Source organism: Aspergillus pseudoviridinutans (genome assembly GCF_018340605.1).
Source record: "Aspergillus pseudoviridinutans IFM 55266 DNA, scaffold_3, whole genome shotgun sequence".
Lineage (NCBI taxonomy): Eukaryota > Fungi > Ascomycota > Eurotiomycetes > Eurotiales > Aspergillaceae > Aspergillus > Aspergillus pseudoviridinutans.
In genome coordinates, this window is record NW_025091283.1 from 2,466,674 (window position 1) to 2,482,548 (window position 15,875).

A 15,875-nucleotide genomic window follows, 5' to 3' on the forward strand; every position below is an offset into this window, starting at 1 on the left:
TCAATTCCGACTCCGGAGGGGGAGTGGTCTGGCCTGGAGGCGACAAGCATTGAGTTCATGATGTCAAGAGGGGTTTATGATTCCCTGTTTTTCAGCGTCATTACGGTGTATAGTCAAACTGTGTACAGAGTATCTATATTGTAGGGGGAGGGATTGCCTGCCAGTTGCATATAGTCATATAAAAGTTGTTTGTTCCAATGTGCACGCTCTCAAGAGTAGCGGTGTAGGGAAGCAGCTGGGAGGGACCATGCAGAAAATGCAACTAACTGGCAGGTAACGATGCCGTCTAGGGTGAGAGTGAGGGACACTGTCGCTGTCAACTACTGACAGCCATTAGTCATTCATGTCTTGAAGCTGTATTACAAATTTACAACCCACAGTCATCCGAATAGTGAACCACCCCAGCCACTGAGCTGAGTACCCCGCGACGCGACCCACCCAATAGTAGCTCAATTCAGGTTTTCCGTAGAAACATACAGAGACCCATGGACCAGATTAGCTCTTCTGAATTCTGAAATATACTTTCGAAATGATATAGCTCGATCTGTATTGAGAAAGAGTGTGGAGAAACAGAATCCATCGGGTAGAATGGACTCGCGAAGCTAAAGTCATGCTTGGACCGTTCACGCTTCTCAGTTCATACAAAGGCTTCTTCAAGGCGTGCGGTCTCAGTGGACGGAAGCATGGATAAACTTCTCAATTTGTCATCCCTTGCGTTGTTATAGATGCTGCCTTTGCCATCATGTTCGGCGTCTATCAAAATTAACTACGGGGACCAAGCACTATCTCATTCTCGCGTGGCGGACGCCGGGCCATTGCCCAACTTACTCCGTACACTAACTAGTCCGTACCATCTGTATGACTACGAATGATACCACAGCAGGACGTGGGACACGAAGTCGCATGAGCCGGATCCATCCACGAAAAACTTACTTGGATACTACGTGAAATTACAACTATTTTAGTTTAGTAGAGGAGTAGTAGGAGGCCGGTTAGATAGAATTCAGATTCAGATCTTGCAGGGGAGCCCGGCAGTCCCGTCCGTCCGTCGCAGTGAGAACCTGGTTTTCGGGTTGAGGTTGTTCGCGCATCTACTCGTTAGCGGTATACTACTCTCGGTGATTTGCAGTAGATGGTATAAGATCTACTTATGGGTATGGCTGACGGGTTATTGTGCATTTAGTGAGATAATGACAGACATTAGCATACACTCTTTTCTTCACAGAGTATGACATTGAACTGATATTGCCATATCTGACATCCTACACTGTACTCCGTAAGCATACTCTGTACTTAGTAAATCCGCGAATGGCATGGCACAAGGGAGGCCAGCCGCAACGCTTAGGCCGTTTTGATTTTCATGCGATAGACGGACCTGGGGTCGCCAATGAGACGTATCCCACAGCATAAACTTCCAGGCGCCGTGGTCGAAGATCGCCAAGCATTATCCTTGCGTCGATGCTCGCATAGTTGAGTCGACCCATCACCGAGTCCGTGGTTGGAGGGCTCATACAATAGAATTGTTAAAGGATTGTGCGATGGCTGAAAGCTGTGCGACACTGGCATTGATGGAAGGTGGATATCCCCATGATTCTACCAGTGACATGCATATATAGTGGATGGGTCCATGACAGCTGGCAATGACCGATTTGTCCGATGTGGCTCCAGCTACCGGAATCAGTTTGGGCGTTGCCAGCACTCTTGCAAGATATTATCTATCTGAGTGGACACGAACATGTTCGATTCGATGCACCTGAAGAATGAGGAGAGAGATAAAGTTGCCTGGTCTTCAGCGATTCCAGGAACCTCAAAGCATAATCTGGTGGAGATTTCATCATAACCCCGTGTGATCTTGATCTGCGCGTCGAATTGGAGGGTCCTTGTTCAACAGAGTTTCCTACTCTGCAGGTCGATCATTCAAGTGAGGAGAAAATAGAATCGCAATGGTGCGCTCAATCGGGTTGTATCCCCGTGCCAGCAGTGCCGGAACTTGTTCCCCAGGATGCTGTTCCTGGACGTCCTCAGCCATTTTTCTGTACAGGACTTTTGTCCCATATCCACTTGCTTTCGCCGTCTAATCTAGGTACAGGAATTAAGCAGTGATAGATATTAGGTGCATCTAAAGAAGATGAAATGTACTTATCTGAACTTTATAAGATTAGATCCTCTGCGAAAAGTAGTTCTTTCGCCTTTTTAATATTTCACTAAGTCTACCTATATTTTAATCAGTTAAAAATCGATTAGTGGAGCTTAATTAAATCATCAGCACTGAAGAGCGCACCTTCCATATGAGTCTGTTATGACTTTGTAGTAGATAGAGCTTATGGAGAAGGAGCTCACCTCCTCTACAAGAGCTTCCAGGGCCAGCCACATTCTGGATGTGCAGTTATGACGTGGCTCTCACGCACCATGCAATCGGGAGTCAAACAAGAGAGTCGAGTTTTGGGTGAAATGCCCCGGGCAACGGCTTCAGTTTATATTATTACTAGATTACACGCCGTTTGTCAACACGCAATCTCGCTAAGGTCCTCCTCTTCTGTCATGTGACCAACAGTGAATATAGCTTCGCTTGGGACCATCCTGCCTCCACAGAACTTAACATCTTACACCTCTATTCCTTTTCATGCAGATCGAGTTTACGCTCGTCAGGGCTTGCGTCTTCGTCACTCCTTGGTGAACTTTGCACAAGATGCCTAAAGAACGTCCTCAGCATCTACAGAACTACGCTTTGTCCTTGAAGGCCCATGCCTATCAACTCAAAGATGTATTCGTTCGGACGCCTGCCAATAAGCTGTCCTCGATTACATGGCGAAATCGTTTGGAAACGGCAGGTACAAACGCTTGTCTAGCCGCGTTGTCACGAGGATGCTGAATCCAAACCCGCCAAAATCGAACGGAATAAAGCTGAATATGTGGCGGTCGGTGTAATACAGTGTGGCTTCCGCCAACAATGAAGAATTGTAGAAGACCCAACGCAGCTCAGTACGAGTGTTGCTGCCGAGGGCTGTATTGAAACAAGAATCAAAATCAGCCATTTATGTAGTTGTCCAGAGAGTGGAAGAGACCACTAATGGAGGACTCAAGATCTACGCTTTGACAGACGTTGATCTCCAGTTGAAATTGTGCCGAATTCGCCGAAACCATGCATGCCGGCAAGATCAATTTTGACCCGCATTTGCCCCACACTAATGTAGCCTTCACCAGATATGCCTGGGGAATTGGCCCGTCAAAAACACTCAACGAGCAGGACGCCGACTTCAGGCTGAGATTGGAAGTATTTCAAATGACAATGAGAGTTCATACCTCTCATAAAGGGTCTTGAAGCCAAAGATTCAAGGCGTGAGAGCGGGTGATCCTTGTCGGAATGTACAAGCGACTAGCCCGCGCAGGTGAAAATGGCGCCGTAAATGGCATCAGTATCAGTCATTTTCAGCGTCGATTTCACAGGTTCTCATATCCTAGGTGTAAATTTGGTATCTAGTATCGTTAACAGGTAATCGATAGATTTATCGCGATCCATGGTACCGCATGCTCCATACGATACTGTGCATCATTTGAGAGGGGTGATCCCTACTCTATATAGCTTCCCGGATTCCCTAACGCTCCATTCAGACGTCTCTGCAGTCGGCACATTCGGCCGATAAATTGTGGCAAATCATATCCTCATCCTGAGTTAAATGCATGCATGTCCCACATCCCGGAGTACCAGATTGTTTCCTCTGGACCAGTCGGCGAGCAGGAACAGGGATGTATTGAGTAAGTTAGCCTGTGGCTACTGCATGATGCTGACTCTGTGCAGTTAGGGCTATACTTAGTACTGAATTTGGCAGGCGACAGGCGTTGATTGGTGGTTTCGGATCTTGAGCACAAGTTTCAGGTTATCGGATATTAGGCGCTGCTGTTGGGTGGGTAGACGAGCTATTTAATATGGTTAATGTGGTGTAACAAGAAGCTGCTTCCTTCCATGCGTATGTAATCCACCTAGTAGTGACCATGCTTCTTGATGGGTTCGTCAGAAGGAATCAATAACAGAGAATATTACTGGAGCATCAGATTCATCTCCATAGATTTGCAGGTGTGGAGTGACAACTGGCAGTGGCCATTATAGTTCATCAGACTATACTAGCGGTTCCATGGTTCAGTTGGCCTTCCGGCCTTACCCGCAACTTAATTGGTGTGTACCTTGGTCCATATATGGCAGAGACGTACAGCAGAATTGATACATAAGATGGCAATGAAATGTCTTACATACGTGATTCTTGTGTTCCACTCTCAACTCCACATTCTATAGTACTCCGACCTTGGATACTACCAAATCATTTATGATGATCCTCCACAGAATATGTCTGGTGCAGTGGAATGGACATTGACATCAATCCACGGAACTCTGGAATAACTAGCGTAGATCATGGATTAATCAGTCGAATTATAAGCAGACGCTTATTTCATCGCATAGGGTGGTTAATCCAGTCGGAAAATATCTTCTCACCAGCCTAATTAATAGTCATTTCGACTAGAAACATGTGTCATATGTATGCCATTGTTATTGCTCATAATCTGCAGTAAGGTACAATACCCCATATCCGCGGTTACTCCGACTACGCACAGAAATCATGTCGCACGACAGACGCTCTAGTCCCCATTGGTGACTTGCATGCTCAATTCTGCAGAGGCTCGGCCCGGTCGCATGGGTGATGGGTCCTTTATGAGATAGATGGATATCTATTACCATCAGGACGGCCGAAAACCAGGTTTCTCGTGCAACTGAATGTTGGAAACAGTCGTCACTGATCTGTAGAATCAGGTTTTTCTCGTGCCAGGATAATACCGGTTTAGCAAAGTGTTTTAACATGGAGTGCTATCATGAAAGTATAGACGAGAAAGTCATTGTGAGACAGGTTGGACTTGGGCCCCTGGCCCATGTGGTGATAGCGCAATGCACATGCTCCATCTGGCTGTTCCAGGCTTGCAGCGGCTTCATTTGAATCAGGCATGCCGCGAGTACTTATGTCGCGGTTCCAACTCGCAGAGTCTTCAGGTCCATGGAGCCAGCCACTACGCCGGATTGTCAGTATTTGTCAACTCTCTGCAAGCCTCGAATTCACGGAGAGGCACAACAGGGGATGCTTTGGCCCTTCATATCTCCCTGTCAGGAAAGTAGAGAGAGGACGGTGATAGCATGTGGCTGAAATGGCTAGGGTCTGCGTCGCCTTGCAAGGGAGCTCATCCCATCTACCTGGCACTTGGATCTCCGTTCCTGACACCGGAAAAGAAGCTGATGCAGGGGAAAGGAGCGAGGCAGGCAACCACCGACAGAAAAATGTACTTTGCACAGGCAGTACTTTTGCGCCGAATTTTAGAGAATGCACGGGGACAGCTTGGGTAAATAAGTGCTGTTAGCGTAACCCAGGGGAAGGGAAACCGGATCGGTTCTCAGGCTATGGACAAGAGATCGCGGCTGGGCGCTCCAATGATTGCGCATGTCTGTCAGTGCCGGTGTCAGTGTGCGAGTATCAGGTGGACGATGCGGAGTCTGGACTCTGGAGGATTGACATTGCCTATCGTATTTGGTTTTGATGACAAGCGTTGGCGACGTTCGGTCCGCGCTCCCCGGGCCGTGCCCTGCTACTATCCACTTATCCCGCTATTCCATTGGTTTTTGACTATCAGTTTTCCCGTACTTATGCTTGATCGGCGGTGCAATCAAATTTCTCGTAACTATGAAGTCTCTGTGACTAACCCCTTGGCACTCTGTAATGGACATAAGAATTGACCCAAAAAAGGTCAAAGGCTAGTGACAGAACGGACAATGATTTCCGAAGTGGCCACCTTAAGGCAGACAGGCAACTCTTTTGTGATTCCCCTTTCTGGAATATGTACAATGCTGCTAGTGTCTATGAGGGGCCCGTGTCTGAAGTATGTTACACTGACCAGTTGACACTGACAGTAAACCGTCCTTTGAAACCATTGCACAAAGTACTGCGGATGACGCCAAACCTCAAGCCCCAAGGACTTCCGCTACCTATCATTAGCTGCGCATCCGTTCCCTTTAGACCAACCGGCCCGGCCCAACGTGACCCATTTTTGGGCTCGATCTCCAACCCCTCTCTCAAACTCCACTCACTAACTCCCCGTCCATCCTGTTCCTAGCAGTCCCGGAGACTTTTAATCCATACGACCTCTATCTGATTTTTCCAATGACGCAATAGGGCTTTGCTGCATCATTTGGTATTTGCATGGGTTTTTCTTGATTTACATCAAGGCGTTCGATGATAGAGCAATAGTGTAGAACTACGTATTCTCACCGTAGACAGCGCATGTATCGTTCCTTTTTCTTCTTTCGCGTTCTTCAGCGCCCTGCAAAGATTCCCAATAAACAGTAGGTAATCCTGAACTCGGTGAATCACTCCCTGGTCACTAAGCTTGACCCAACAACCTGTTTACTCCGTAGCCTTGAGGGCCTTAACCAGGAGCCAGCCTCGAAAACTCGGTTACGGCGGAACGTCATTGGTTCATTTAATTATCTCCTCCACGAATAGGTACGATCCCCACGCCGGCGCGGGATCTGCCCGTCGACGTTATCATGGGTGATGGACCAGTGCATTGGGAAATTTTCGTCATTATTGTCGTGTGAAACCGCCGCGGCAAAGGCTGTGGTCGCACTCCCGCGGAGTTGTAGGACATTGATGTTGAATTAGTCTCCCCCTGTGCCTATTATTTGGGAAGCCACTCGCTTCTTCTGACAGTGGCAGACAGGGTTATGAGGCTACAGGATCCGAAGGCTTGCGTACGTTACCCTTTATGGTAACGGCAGCTACCGACGGTGGGAAGCACGCCCACATCGCTCAGGAACTAGAGATAGTAGCGCCTTGCTGACGGCGATAGGTAGGCGAGAGCTCAGTGGCTGTCAATCAATCGAACGAGCAATCCAGTCACACTTTTCGCTGCACGTTGGTCTCCTAGATCAAGACTCATGGTGAAAGTACCCCACCATTCCTGATATACGAACATCCAATGTCCAAAAATGGATCGTTTGTTCGGTTTCATCCTGTGTATGGGTTAGCAGCCAGTCAGAATTCATGATGCATTGGACTGAATGCGCATTTTGGTGCTTTTCATTCTTTCGGCTCCGCGGCAAGCGCACGCTCCCTTGCCAGGTACCATGCCCTATACTGATATCACTATGATCGGTGAGGAGTTTCCCAGGGAAAATTAGGTTGGTCTATCTTGGGAGTGAAGAAGAAAGTCCGACGTCCACCTGACAACTGTCACTGTCACATCAGCTAAGCAGGGTAGAGGGTTGACTTTGCTCGATGGTATACGCATGCAGCCATGCATGATTAGAATTTTTCGCCAACGTTCCTTCATGAGTCGTGACAACTAACGTGGCGGTGAGCCTTTTCCACAATGCCTTACATCATGTATATCATACGGTTATATTGCACACCGTTCCCATGTACAGAGTCTGTCGCTTGGCCACGTTGACGGTTGACACCGCCAAATGTATGGAGTAATGTCATCGGTCAGTCATGCCAAGTGGCGAGCAGTTCGAACCTAAAGTGATCATGCATTGTGCGTCTTCAATTATGCCTGAATCTCAGGTCATCAATCCGTAATATCTGTCTCCATGAACGGGTTCCTGATCCACTGGTCTAGACTCTGAACCCTGTCGCAGTAATCAAAGTAGGGAGTCTGGCAGGTAAAGTCGGTCAGGGGCTTAGGTCATCTGCTCGCTTGGCTGACAGTTACTTAGGGTATCTAATATCTACAAAATAGATAGTACTTTATGATGGCCCTCGTATTGAATCGATGCTTGGAAAGGGGGAAAAAAAGAAAAGAAAAGAAAAAAGAAACACAAGCAGGGGAATTGGTGATCATCAATCTACTCGAAGCAACCGAGTCACTACGTACTATCATTAGCGGTAGAGTACTTATGCACGACTCTGTTTGAGTATTCTGATGAACAATTGTTTGAGATTTATTCCCTGATGGAAATATACAACCATGTCAGAAACTTGGATCGATGAGATCTTATCAGCGAATTCTGTGTCATGAGATGATAGTGGAGTGTCGCCAAGTGCTCCTTGATTGTGGATGATGGTCCTGTTGATTATTAGGTTACTAAATATATTTCCGAGCGATATTAAGGTAGCATTCGCCCTTTTGTTGTTGACTAGGAAGTAATCCCTGAGCTTCTACTGGACCTCATCCATGCTCCAGCTGAAAATCGCCGACTTACTCCTAATGCCCAAATACAAATCATTCAAGCTGCAACGTTGACGTTTGTGTCTTTGAAGATCATCTCGACTGTTTGAGAGTCAAACTAGCCTGTCAGCCCCCTAGACGGTTACTAGCGATATAGCCAAGGATAGACTATAAGAGTTACCATGTCAGCGGTGCCTGAAAAGCCCGGGCTACCCGAAGTACAGACACGGACCACGACTACTATTACTATACAACAACTACACTTAGAGTAGCCTAGTATTAGAGTAGCCTAGTACTTTACATACTAAGTACTGTGCTCTCGAGCTAGTTACTAGTGTGCACGTCATGACAAATTGTCCCAATGAGGAAGCCGTATCTGGGCTTGGCTAAGGATCGGACTTTATTGCTCCTCGGGGTTTACTTTACCTTTCCTCTGGATCCCGAGTTGAATAGAAGCTAACTCAGTGACAGGCAGTGACGTTGAGGATTCGCAATCGTCCAGGATTGGGGCCAAAATCGAGGTCATTGTCTCCTAAGTCGTCGCGAATAGATGGCTGATGAAATCGCATTGGCTGTGGTGAGGTCAGTGGCAGGTAACCTGACACAGCAGACGAACGTCAATGTTGCTGCCATCTGACATCAAAGTCCGAGACCTTGGTTTTCCTGCTATTGCTTTTTCGCTGTCTCTGCTTCCATAGTACCCAGCACAGAGCAGTTTTTTCAACTGTCAAGTAATAGTGACGAATTGACAGGGCCCTATTGAACTACTACGTAACTAGATGGAGAATGCCACCCCGGTCAAGAAGGAGAATGTCACTGTTAGAATCCAGCTTTCAACCTGCTCCCCACCCTGATTTGTCAATTCAAATCTCATATTGATTCTAGGGTTTTCTTTTCTTTGTTCACATTAGTCAGTAGTTTGTGATAGGCGCATAACTGGCGCAAATGGATTTACCCCTTTTCATGGTTCAGATCTCATAAGCCATTGTACTTCGTAGCTCAAAACAGTACACAGTCTTCATCCGAACCTCCAGTAATAACATTTCGAACTCTTCACGGTAGACAGAATATCGTACAAAAGTCAAAACTCTAAGGGTTAAAGCTTACGACCGATTTGGATTCTGGATTCTCCCTTTCCCAGGATGCCGGGTTATGCACAAGCCTCTTCAGGGCCATCTCCCCTCCGACTTTCCTCTGGGGAAACCGCCCAAGAAGCTCCCCCAGCTCTTTGATTGGTCCGTAGTCCCTCAACTAGCGTTCGGGGCACAACTCGATAAGATCCGTCCATGATCAGGGCGGCCCCGGTTCCTTCCCCTTGGACAATCGTAATCTGGCGCCAAATTCAATCCACCATTAGTCCGTAGTCATCGTCCGTACCTTAGCTTAGGTACGGTACTTTGATCCGTTCCTACTCGCAATCGTGTCTCCTTTGGGCGTAATGGAATCTACCTATAGGATAAACTCCGTAGAATATCAGAATTCTTAACACTTGTCGGTAACCCTGTTCAGTATGATGCCATTATGCTTAATGTGTGTGCAGAAGTACGATAGGAGGGACGTGAGGCCCATCATGGAAACAGCTAGAAGCTTGAATTCGAGTGACATGCTCGATGAGTGTAACACCTGGTGGCGAGGGGATCTCGCTGTCGGTGAATACAGCACACGGGGTATTTACCAAGATTGTGTGTGCGTCATCCCATACAATGTGCGGGACGCAGGATGTGGCTAGTGATTTACTGACTGTGGCCGTGACTCGGAGTCTCCGAGCTCTTCGAGGCTGAGAGCAGTGGATTCTGCGTATCAGCTATGCTCAGGTGCAGTGGACTTAGCCACACAGTACTGTACGAGGTACTCGATCGTCACTGTTACGCTGTAATTGTACGTATGCACGTAGAGGGGCAGTACATGGTACGGAAGACACATGGATAGGCTAGATACGGAGCTTTGGATGCTAATACTTACTTCTTGGGGCTAGACTACAAAGCACCTGGTCCAAGCGTGGGCGATGTGGGACTGGGATGAAAGGAAACCGCCCTGAAGTTTGATTCTGAAGGTAACAGGTCTGTGGCCTGTGCACGGTATATTCTTTCTTCAGGGAAAAGTCTGTTTACAAATCCCGGCTGTGGTTCTGGTAGGTAGAATGTTTTCTGGTTGATCTATGGAGTCATGTCGTACAGTATGCAAATCAACCGGGGAAACTGATGGGGAATACTGGAAGGATTCTTTCAGTTTGAGGTACTCCACGTACTGTAGTAGAGGGGACTGTACGGAGGAGAATGGATAGGTATGCTAAGAATTGGCGCTGAAGAAGACTAGACAGAAGTACCGAACAAGACACTAGGCGGGATCGGGATTCGATATCCATTGGTAAAGAAATATTGCTCCTTAGCCGCTCAACGCCGGAAAAATGTCAACCAATTTGATCCACAGGCAATATCCATGAAAGCACGTCGAAGCACAGATGAGTATGAGTTACCACTGCATGGGCAGCAATTCGAACTGACAGCCGCGATCCCCCGGTGTTTGGAAAAACAAAAGATTTTTACTGGGAAGCGACTGGCTGCCAAAGACCGTCTCTAATGACGAGCGGGCCCAAAGCGGACACTGCTAATGGCGTCCCAGGAACTCCATCCCCGGGCCTAAGTGGCTGTTAGAGTCCTGACTAACCACAAACTAGTTGATCTGTTAATAAAGCGACTCCCCATTCTGCTATTATGGCTCTGGTGCTCTTGTCATTTTGTAAAAATATCCGTCGAGTACTGTGTAGATTGGGGACTGCTAATCATCCTGGCAGATTAACCAATGTGGGCTTTTGGTTGAGAGTTGATTCCTCCCAGGCAGGCTATAATAAACATTCGTTGTAGATGTGCGTTTGATGGCCATCTGAGCAACGACTCTATGGACATCGAGTCTGAACTTTAGGGTGTCTAATCTAGAACCAGCGTTCCAGTGCTTTGGCTATGGAGCAACCATCCGTAAGCCACGGTGCTTTTGAATGGTATCCCCCGAACAAAGCCTACCTACTAGTAGAGCAGAAGGCTTGTGGAGTGGTTAAAACGATCTACAACTATGGGTAAATATGAGGAAAATGTCCATGCGAATAATGGCTGCCGAAAAAAAAAGGAATAATTTCGATAAATAAGGAGGAGATAAATCCATATGACAACTATAGTAATTTACAAAAAGAAATAAATAAAAGAAGTACGGTAATGCCCTACTACTGCATGTCCTTGCCTCAGAGATGCAGCCCGCAGCTCTGGACCGGTGCTCTTTTTAGTAGCTGTAGACTATCTTGCGTTTCGAGTTTGATGCGCTCCAAGGATCATCCATGTTGGCGGGTCATCCACTAAGTCGGAGTCTCAGATGGCCAAATCGGGACGGGCCTTCGATTCGATGGCAGCTTGACTATGAGAGAGGGGTCTCGAAAAAAAATAAAATAAAATATTAATGAAAAATAAGGAAATAATAATAATGAATTTTAGAAAAAAAGTCCCAGATGGCGCTTCTAGTCCTTGTGGTCTATATTCGATCGCTATCAATATCCAGAGGCACAGGCATTCCATTCTCTCATCGCCAACACTGAAAAACCTACCATTTCCCCCGTCTCAGAACTCCAATCCTTCTTCTTCTCATCTGCTTCTTCTCTCCTTGAGGATATCGAGTGTTCCCTTGAGCTATTGGGTGACCTCTCATCTGTCAATCATCGATTGTCCTTTCTCTTGACTTGACTTCGTGTCACCATTCTCATTTACCGTACATATCCCCGGAGCAGAAAACAAAGAAAAGGGCCAAGTACTCTTAATCTAGTCCCAACTCCGTTGCTGCTTGTCACACCCGCCCGTCTGTGTGACGAAATCAGTTGCCAGCATCCATCTTGCAGCATCTCCCACCTTCCCGGGCCGACCTTGATTGCTTGCTCTCGAACCCCGTTGGGTGTTTGATCTCCGTTCTCGTCTGGGTGCATCCTGTGAGTAGCATGCCGTCACTTGTCACGCATATTACCCCCTCTCAACTCTGTTTGATGGGCGTTGATCTGCCTCGAAATGGCTTGTCTGCCTTCAGAAGCAAACTACAGCAGATGGCGGGGTCATGGACTCGAACCGCTGTGCTGGCTTTCACTTGCGTCTGGCCGTTCTTATTTCAATTTTGGCCTTTTCTCATTGCTGTATCTTGTTTCCTGTTGAGGCTTCTGGCATGCTGCACCTTTCCAAGTGTCAAACCAAAGCTAATCAGCGGCCTTTGGCGTCCTGCCATGGCTTCAGCAGACCTGGATCTCTGCAGCCTCATCACCATCTCGGATCAACTGGTTCTGCGCTCGTTGGAAGATAGAACAAAGACCTCCAAGACAACATATACTGCCGCCATCGCAGCTATATACTCGCCCAGAACTCGACGGCATCTTCATGTGTTGAGCACCTCGGAGCAATTCAGTAACCGTACTGCCTGAGCAACCTTCAACTCCAGATTATCCAACAATACACCTGCTCAATCGCGACCTGCGTTACCTTCGTTAACATCAACCTCTCAAATTGCACAATGGTGTTCAGCGCACCTGCCCCTGGGGTGGGCTCCAGCAAAAGGCCAGCGTCATGCATGCAGGACGATGTCAACGGCTGGGATAATGTCCCGGTAAGTGAGACCGGTATTGAAAAGACATATGGAGCTGACTCGTGTCCTACATAGCCCATGGGTCTATCCGTGCGTTCGTCGATCAACATCCCTTATGCCCACTACGCCATGATCTATCTGGACAACATGGGTAGACTCAAGGTAACGGAATCTCCGTCTATCCAGGAGCAAAACGGGACTGTTTTCACACCCGAAGTCCGTGAAAGATTTTTGGAAATCCTCGGTGCCAAGATCGGGTATCAGCGCCCCATGGTTCGAAGTATGTAGATCCTCTGCACCAAGTGCGATATTCCCGCTGATCTCATTTGAACAGGGCTGTCAGGTGCCGGTGCTACACCATATAGCTATGATCCTCAACAACCGCTTGGTCACTTGCCCTACCGTCAGAATAAGCGGCGCAGAAATTCTCCAGCCCATTCTATGTACGGTGCGCCGCCATCCGTTCAGTTCTCAGGGCCCGTTGAGGAGACGCCCTCTTGTGGATCAGTGGACATGGTCGGGCTCGAAATCGGTGATACTCCTAAAGTTCTCGACTACTATGAGAGATCCTTGAAGCATTTCCAGCAGCTCAACTGCCGTCAGATCGCAAAGGCATTCATTAAGTTCATCGAGCCAAGAAAGCAAGTCAAGCACCCTTACAACGGAGGTAAACCCCCCGCGGGAGCCCCTCCAGGTAAGAAGGGCGACCCAGAAAAGACAAAGCCCGATTGGTGGCCCGCCGATGTGGTTCACAAGGAGCCTGACCATCTTCGAAAGGATCGTACGTGAACCTCCCCAGAAAATCTCTTGTGTCAAGTAACTTGCTGACATATTTAGAACGCCTGTCTCTGTTGATTCATATCATCCGCAAGCTTGGAAGATTCGGTATTACCACGGATCAATTGCAGGAAATTGCCCACGACTGCAAGCGGCAGCTCAGAGGCCCACACAGACTCCAAATCTTGGACGAGGTCTTCAGAGTGAGGAGGATGGAAGAGCGCTATGAAAGAGGAGAAGTTGGTACGTGTGGCATCTCCTGTCCATAGAACTCATTTTGACAGCTGTTGACGATCCCTCAGATGCCAACACGATCGTATATGTTGTCAACCGAGAGTCGAACCCGAAAGAGAAAGATGCTGAGTCCAATGTGGATCCGGACCAGAAGCATGAACAAGAAGACGAAAATGCGGATGAGGCACTGCCCATTCACCACTCTGAGGTGAACTCAACCAGCCTGATGTCGAGCTCAGTCGAACACATGGGCATGGCGGCACCAAGTCGCCCAATGAATATGGGAGATGATAGGAACCAGTTGTTTCCTTTACCCGAGTCATTGAGCTTCGGCGAGACACCCCGGGATGATCGGACCTTCTTTCCCACGACATCTGAGTATACCGAAGATTATGCATCTCAGCAGATGCTCAGAACCCCTGCAACAACGGCACTGGTCAGCCCGAATGAGACACCTGCCGCTTTCGATTATTTGACACACGCACCCATCACCTCTTCTGCTCCGGAGCCGATTTCCCACCACCGCCACGCACCCCTGCCCATGCAGCACTCGGCTAGCTTCGACCCTTGGACGCCTTCGTTCCGACAGAATCTCTTCAACCCAATGGAGTATGGTACTACACCCAGTCACGCCATGTCTCAGCCTACTATGTCATATCAGCTTCCCATGACCCCGACGTCTCATCCCCAGGAAATGCCTCACATGACTCACGGCCTGCCGAATCTGCCTCAAGACAGGCCTTCAAGCATGGATGGCATGAGCATGAGAGGCCCTTCTTTCCGCACAGGATCTTTGAGTCATCCTCGTGATCCATCGCAGCAGGCCCCTCATTCTAGCTGATATGGCCACAAGTGGATGGCTCGGGAGGGTTGGACTCAAAATAGACCACATGCATGATATTAAATGATTGATCCTCGACCACTGCTTTGACTTTCCTGCAGCCCTGGAGTTCGGTTCACTGATGATTGTTTTGCCGACTTTTCTTCTGCTTCTTTCTCAGTCCCTGACCTTGTTGTCAATGCGGACTTAGCCAGGCGGCTCGTTCCACGTCAAGTGACTGCCATGACACATCGAACGCTGGAAGCTCCGTGGTTTTATATGGCAGGTGCCTGTCAATGACTTCCCAATTCTTTGTTTAGTATATATACTCGTTGCTTGTTCTATGTTTGACTATGTTTCTTCTTTATACATACGTTCAAAAATTCTGTTGGAGATGGCGCCAGATGGCGTGAGATGCAAATATGGGTGATGTTCTTGTGTTTGCTCATTTCACTTTTTCTTTCCTAATTATGATTTACACAATTGGCAGCGAGGCGCTTGTGGCAAAGCTCGTTCTCTTTGGACGTCGATCGGCTGAATGAGAGGTAACGAGGCATGAAGGTGTTTCATTATAACAGCGATTGCTTTCTGGATTAGTTTTGTCGTTCAAAATACAATGATCACTATATTTGATTTTTGGCCTTATAAAGTGTAGGGCCGTACAGAGTAGTAGTTTGAAGGATGGATCTAAACGCGCGGCAAGTGGCGCTAGTCCGTATTCAGTTGGCGCGAGTGTTGACGCCTTCCCGCCGCTGAGAGCCTCCAAAGAGCTGCATGAGGGACGGCAATAAAGAGCCGGTATCGCCTCTCTCCACCGGTCTACGACGCCGAACAGATAAGAATGAACTGAGGATTCGACAGACGGCATATCACTGTGCGACAAGTTTCCCCAACTGTTCATCCAGCGGGTTCGCGCCGCGATTCGATGGCCGTTGGCACGGAGGTCACATCTCCTCACGCCGCAAACTCGAAGCGTTCGGCCATCGGCGACCTCTGCGACGAGACCAGCTTTCGACAACGGCTTTTCAGCAGCCTCATCTTCTTCTCTTGAACGCGTCGAGGTCGTAAATTGGATACAAAGGTATTGCGTCATGGCTTTCCCGGTTTGGAGTTCGATATGCGTGAGCACTTTGAGTTCTGGCATTATCTTCTCTCTCTGTTGTGTTGCTTCGCAGTTGACAGTCTCTCTCCATTAGCTTCTCAAACTAACTGCGTTGTTACGCCCTCCGAA

The 15,875-nt window shown here is 48.0% G+C and overlaps 2 protein-coding genes across 2 annotated transcripts; one reads left to right on the forward strand and one right to left on the reverse strand.

Annotated features, from left to right (window-relative positions):
* Positions 1-12,741: 12,741 nt before the first annotated feature.
* On the forward strand, positions 12,742-14,665 carry Asppvi_004584 (uncharacterized protein; the record flags this gene model as incomplete). The annotated part of the gene is made up of 5 exons (XM_043300534.1): positions 12,742-12,834; positions 12,889-13,093; positions 13,148-13,594; positions 13,651-13,833; positions 13,893-14,665. 5 exons carry the CDS (start codon positions 12,742-12,744, stop codon positions 14,663-14,665), a joined length of 1,701 nt encoding a protein of 566 aa, XP_043156469.1.
* A 698-nt stretch (positions 14,666-15,363) lies between these two features.
* On the reverse strand, positions 15,364-15,788 carry Asppvi_004585 (uncharacterized protein; the record flags this gene model as incomplete). Its single annotated transcript, XM_043300535.1, has 2 exons — positions 15,364-15,463; positions 15,508-15,788. 2 exons carry the CDS (start codon positions 15,786-15,788, stop codon positions 15,364-15,366), a joined length of 381 nt encoding a protein of 126 aa, XP_043156470.1.
* Between the last annotated feature and the right edge of the window lie 87 nt (positions 15,789-15,875).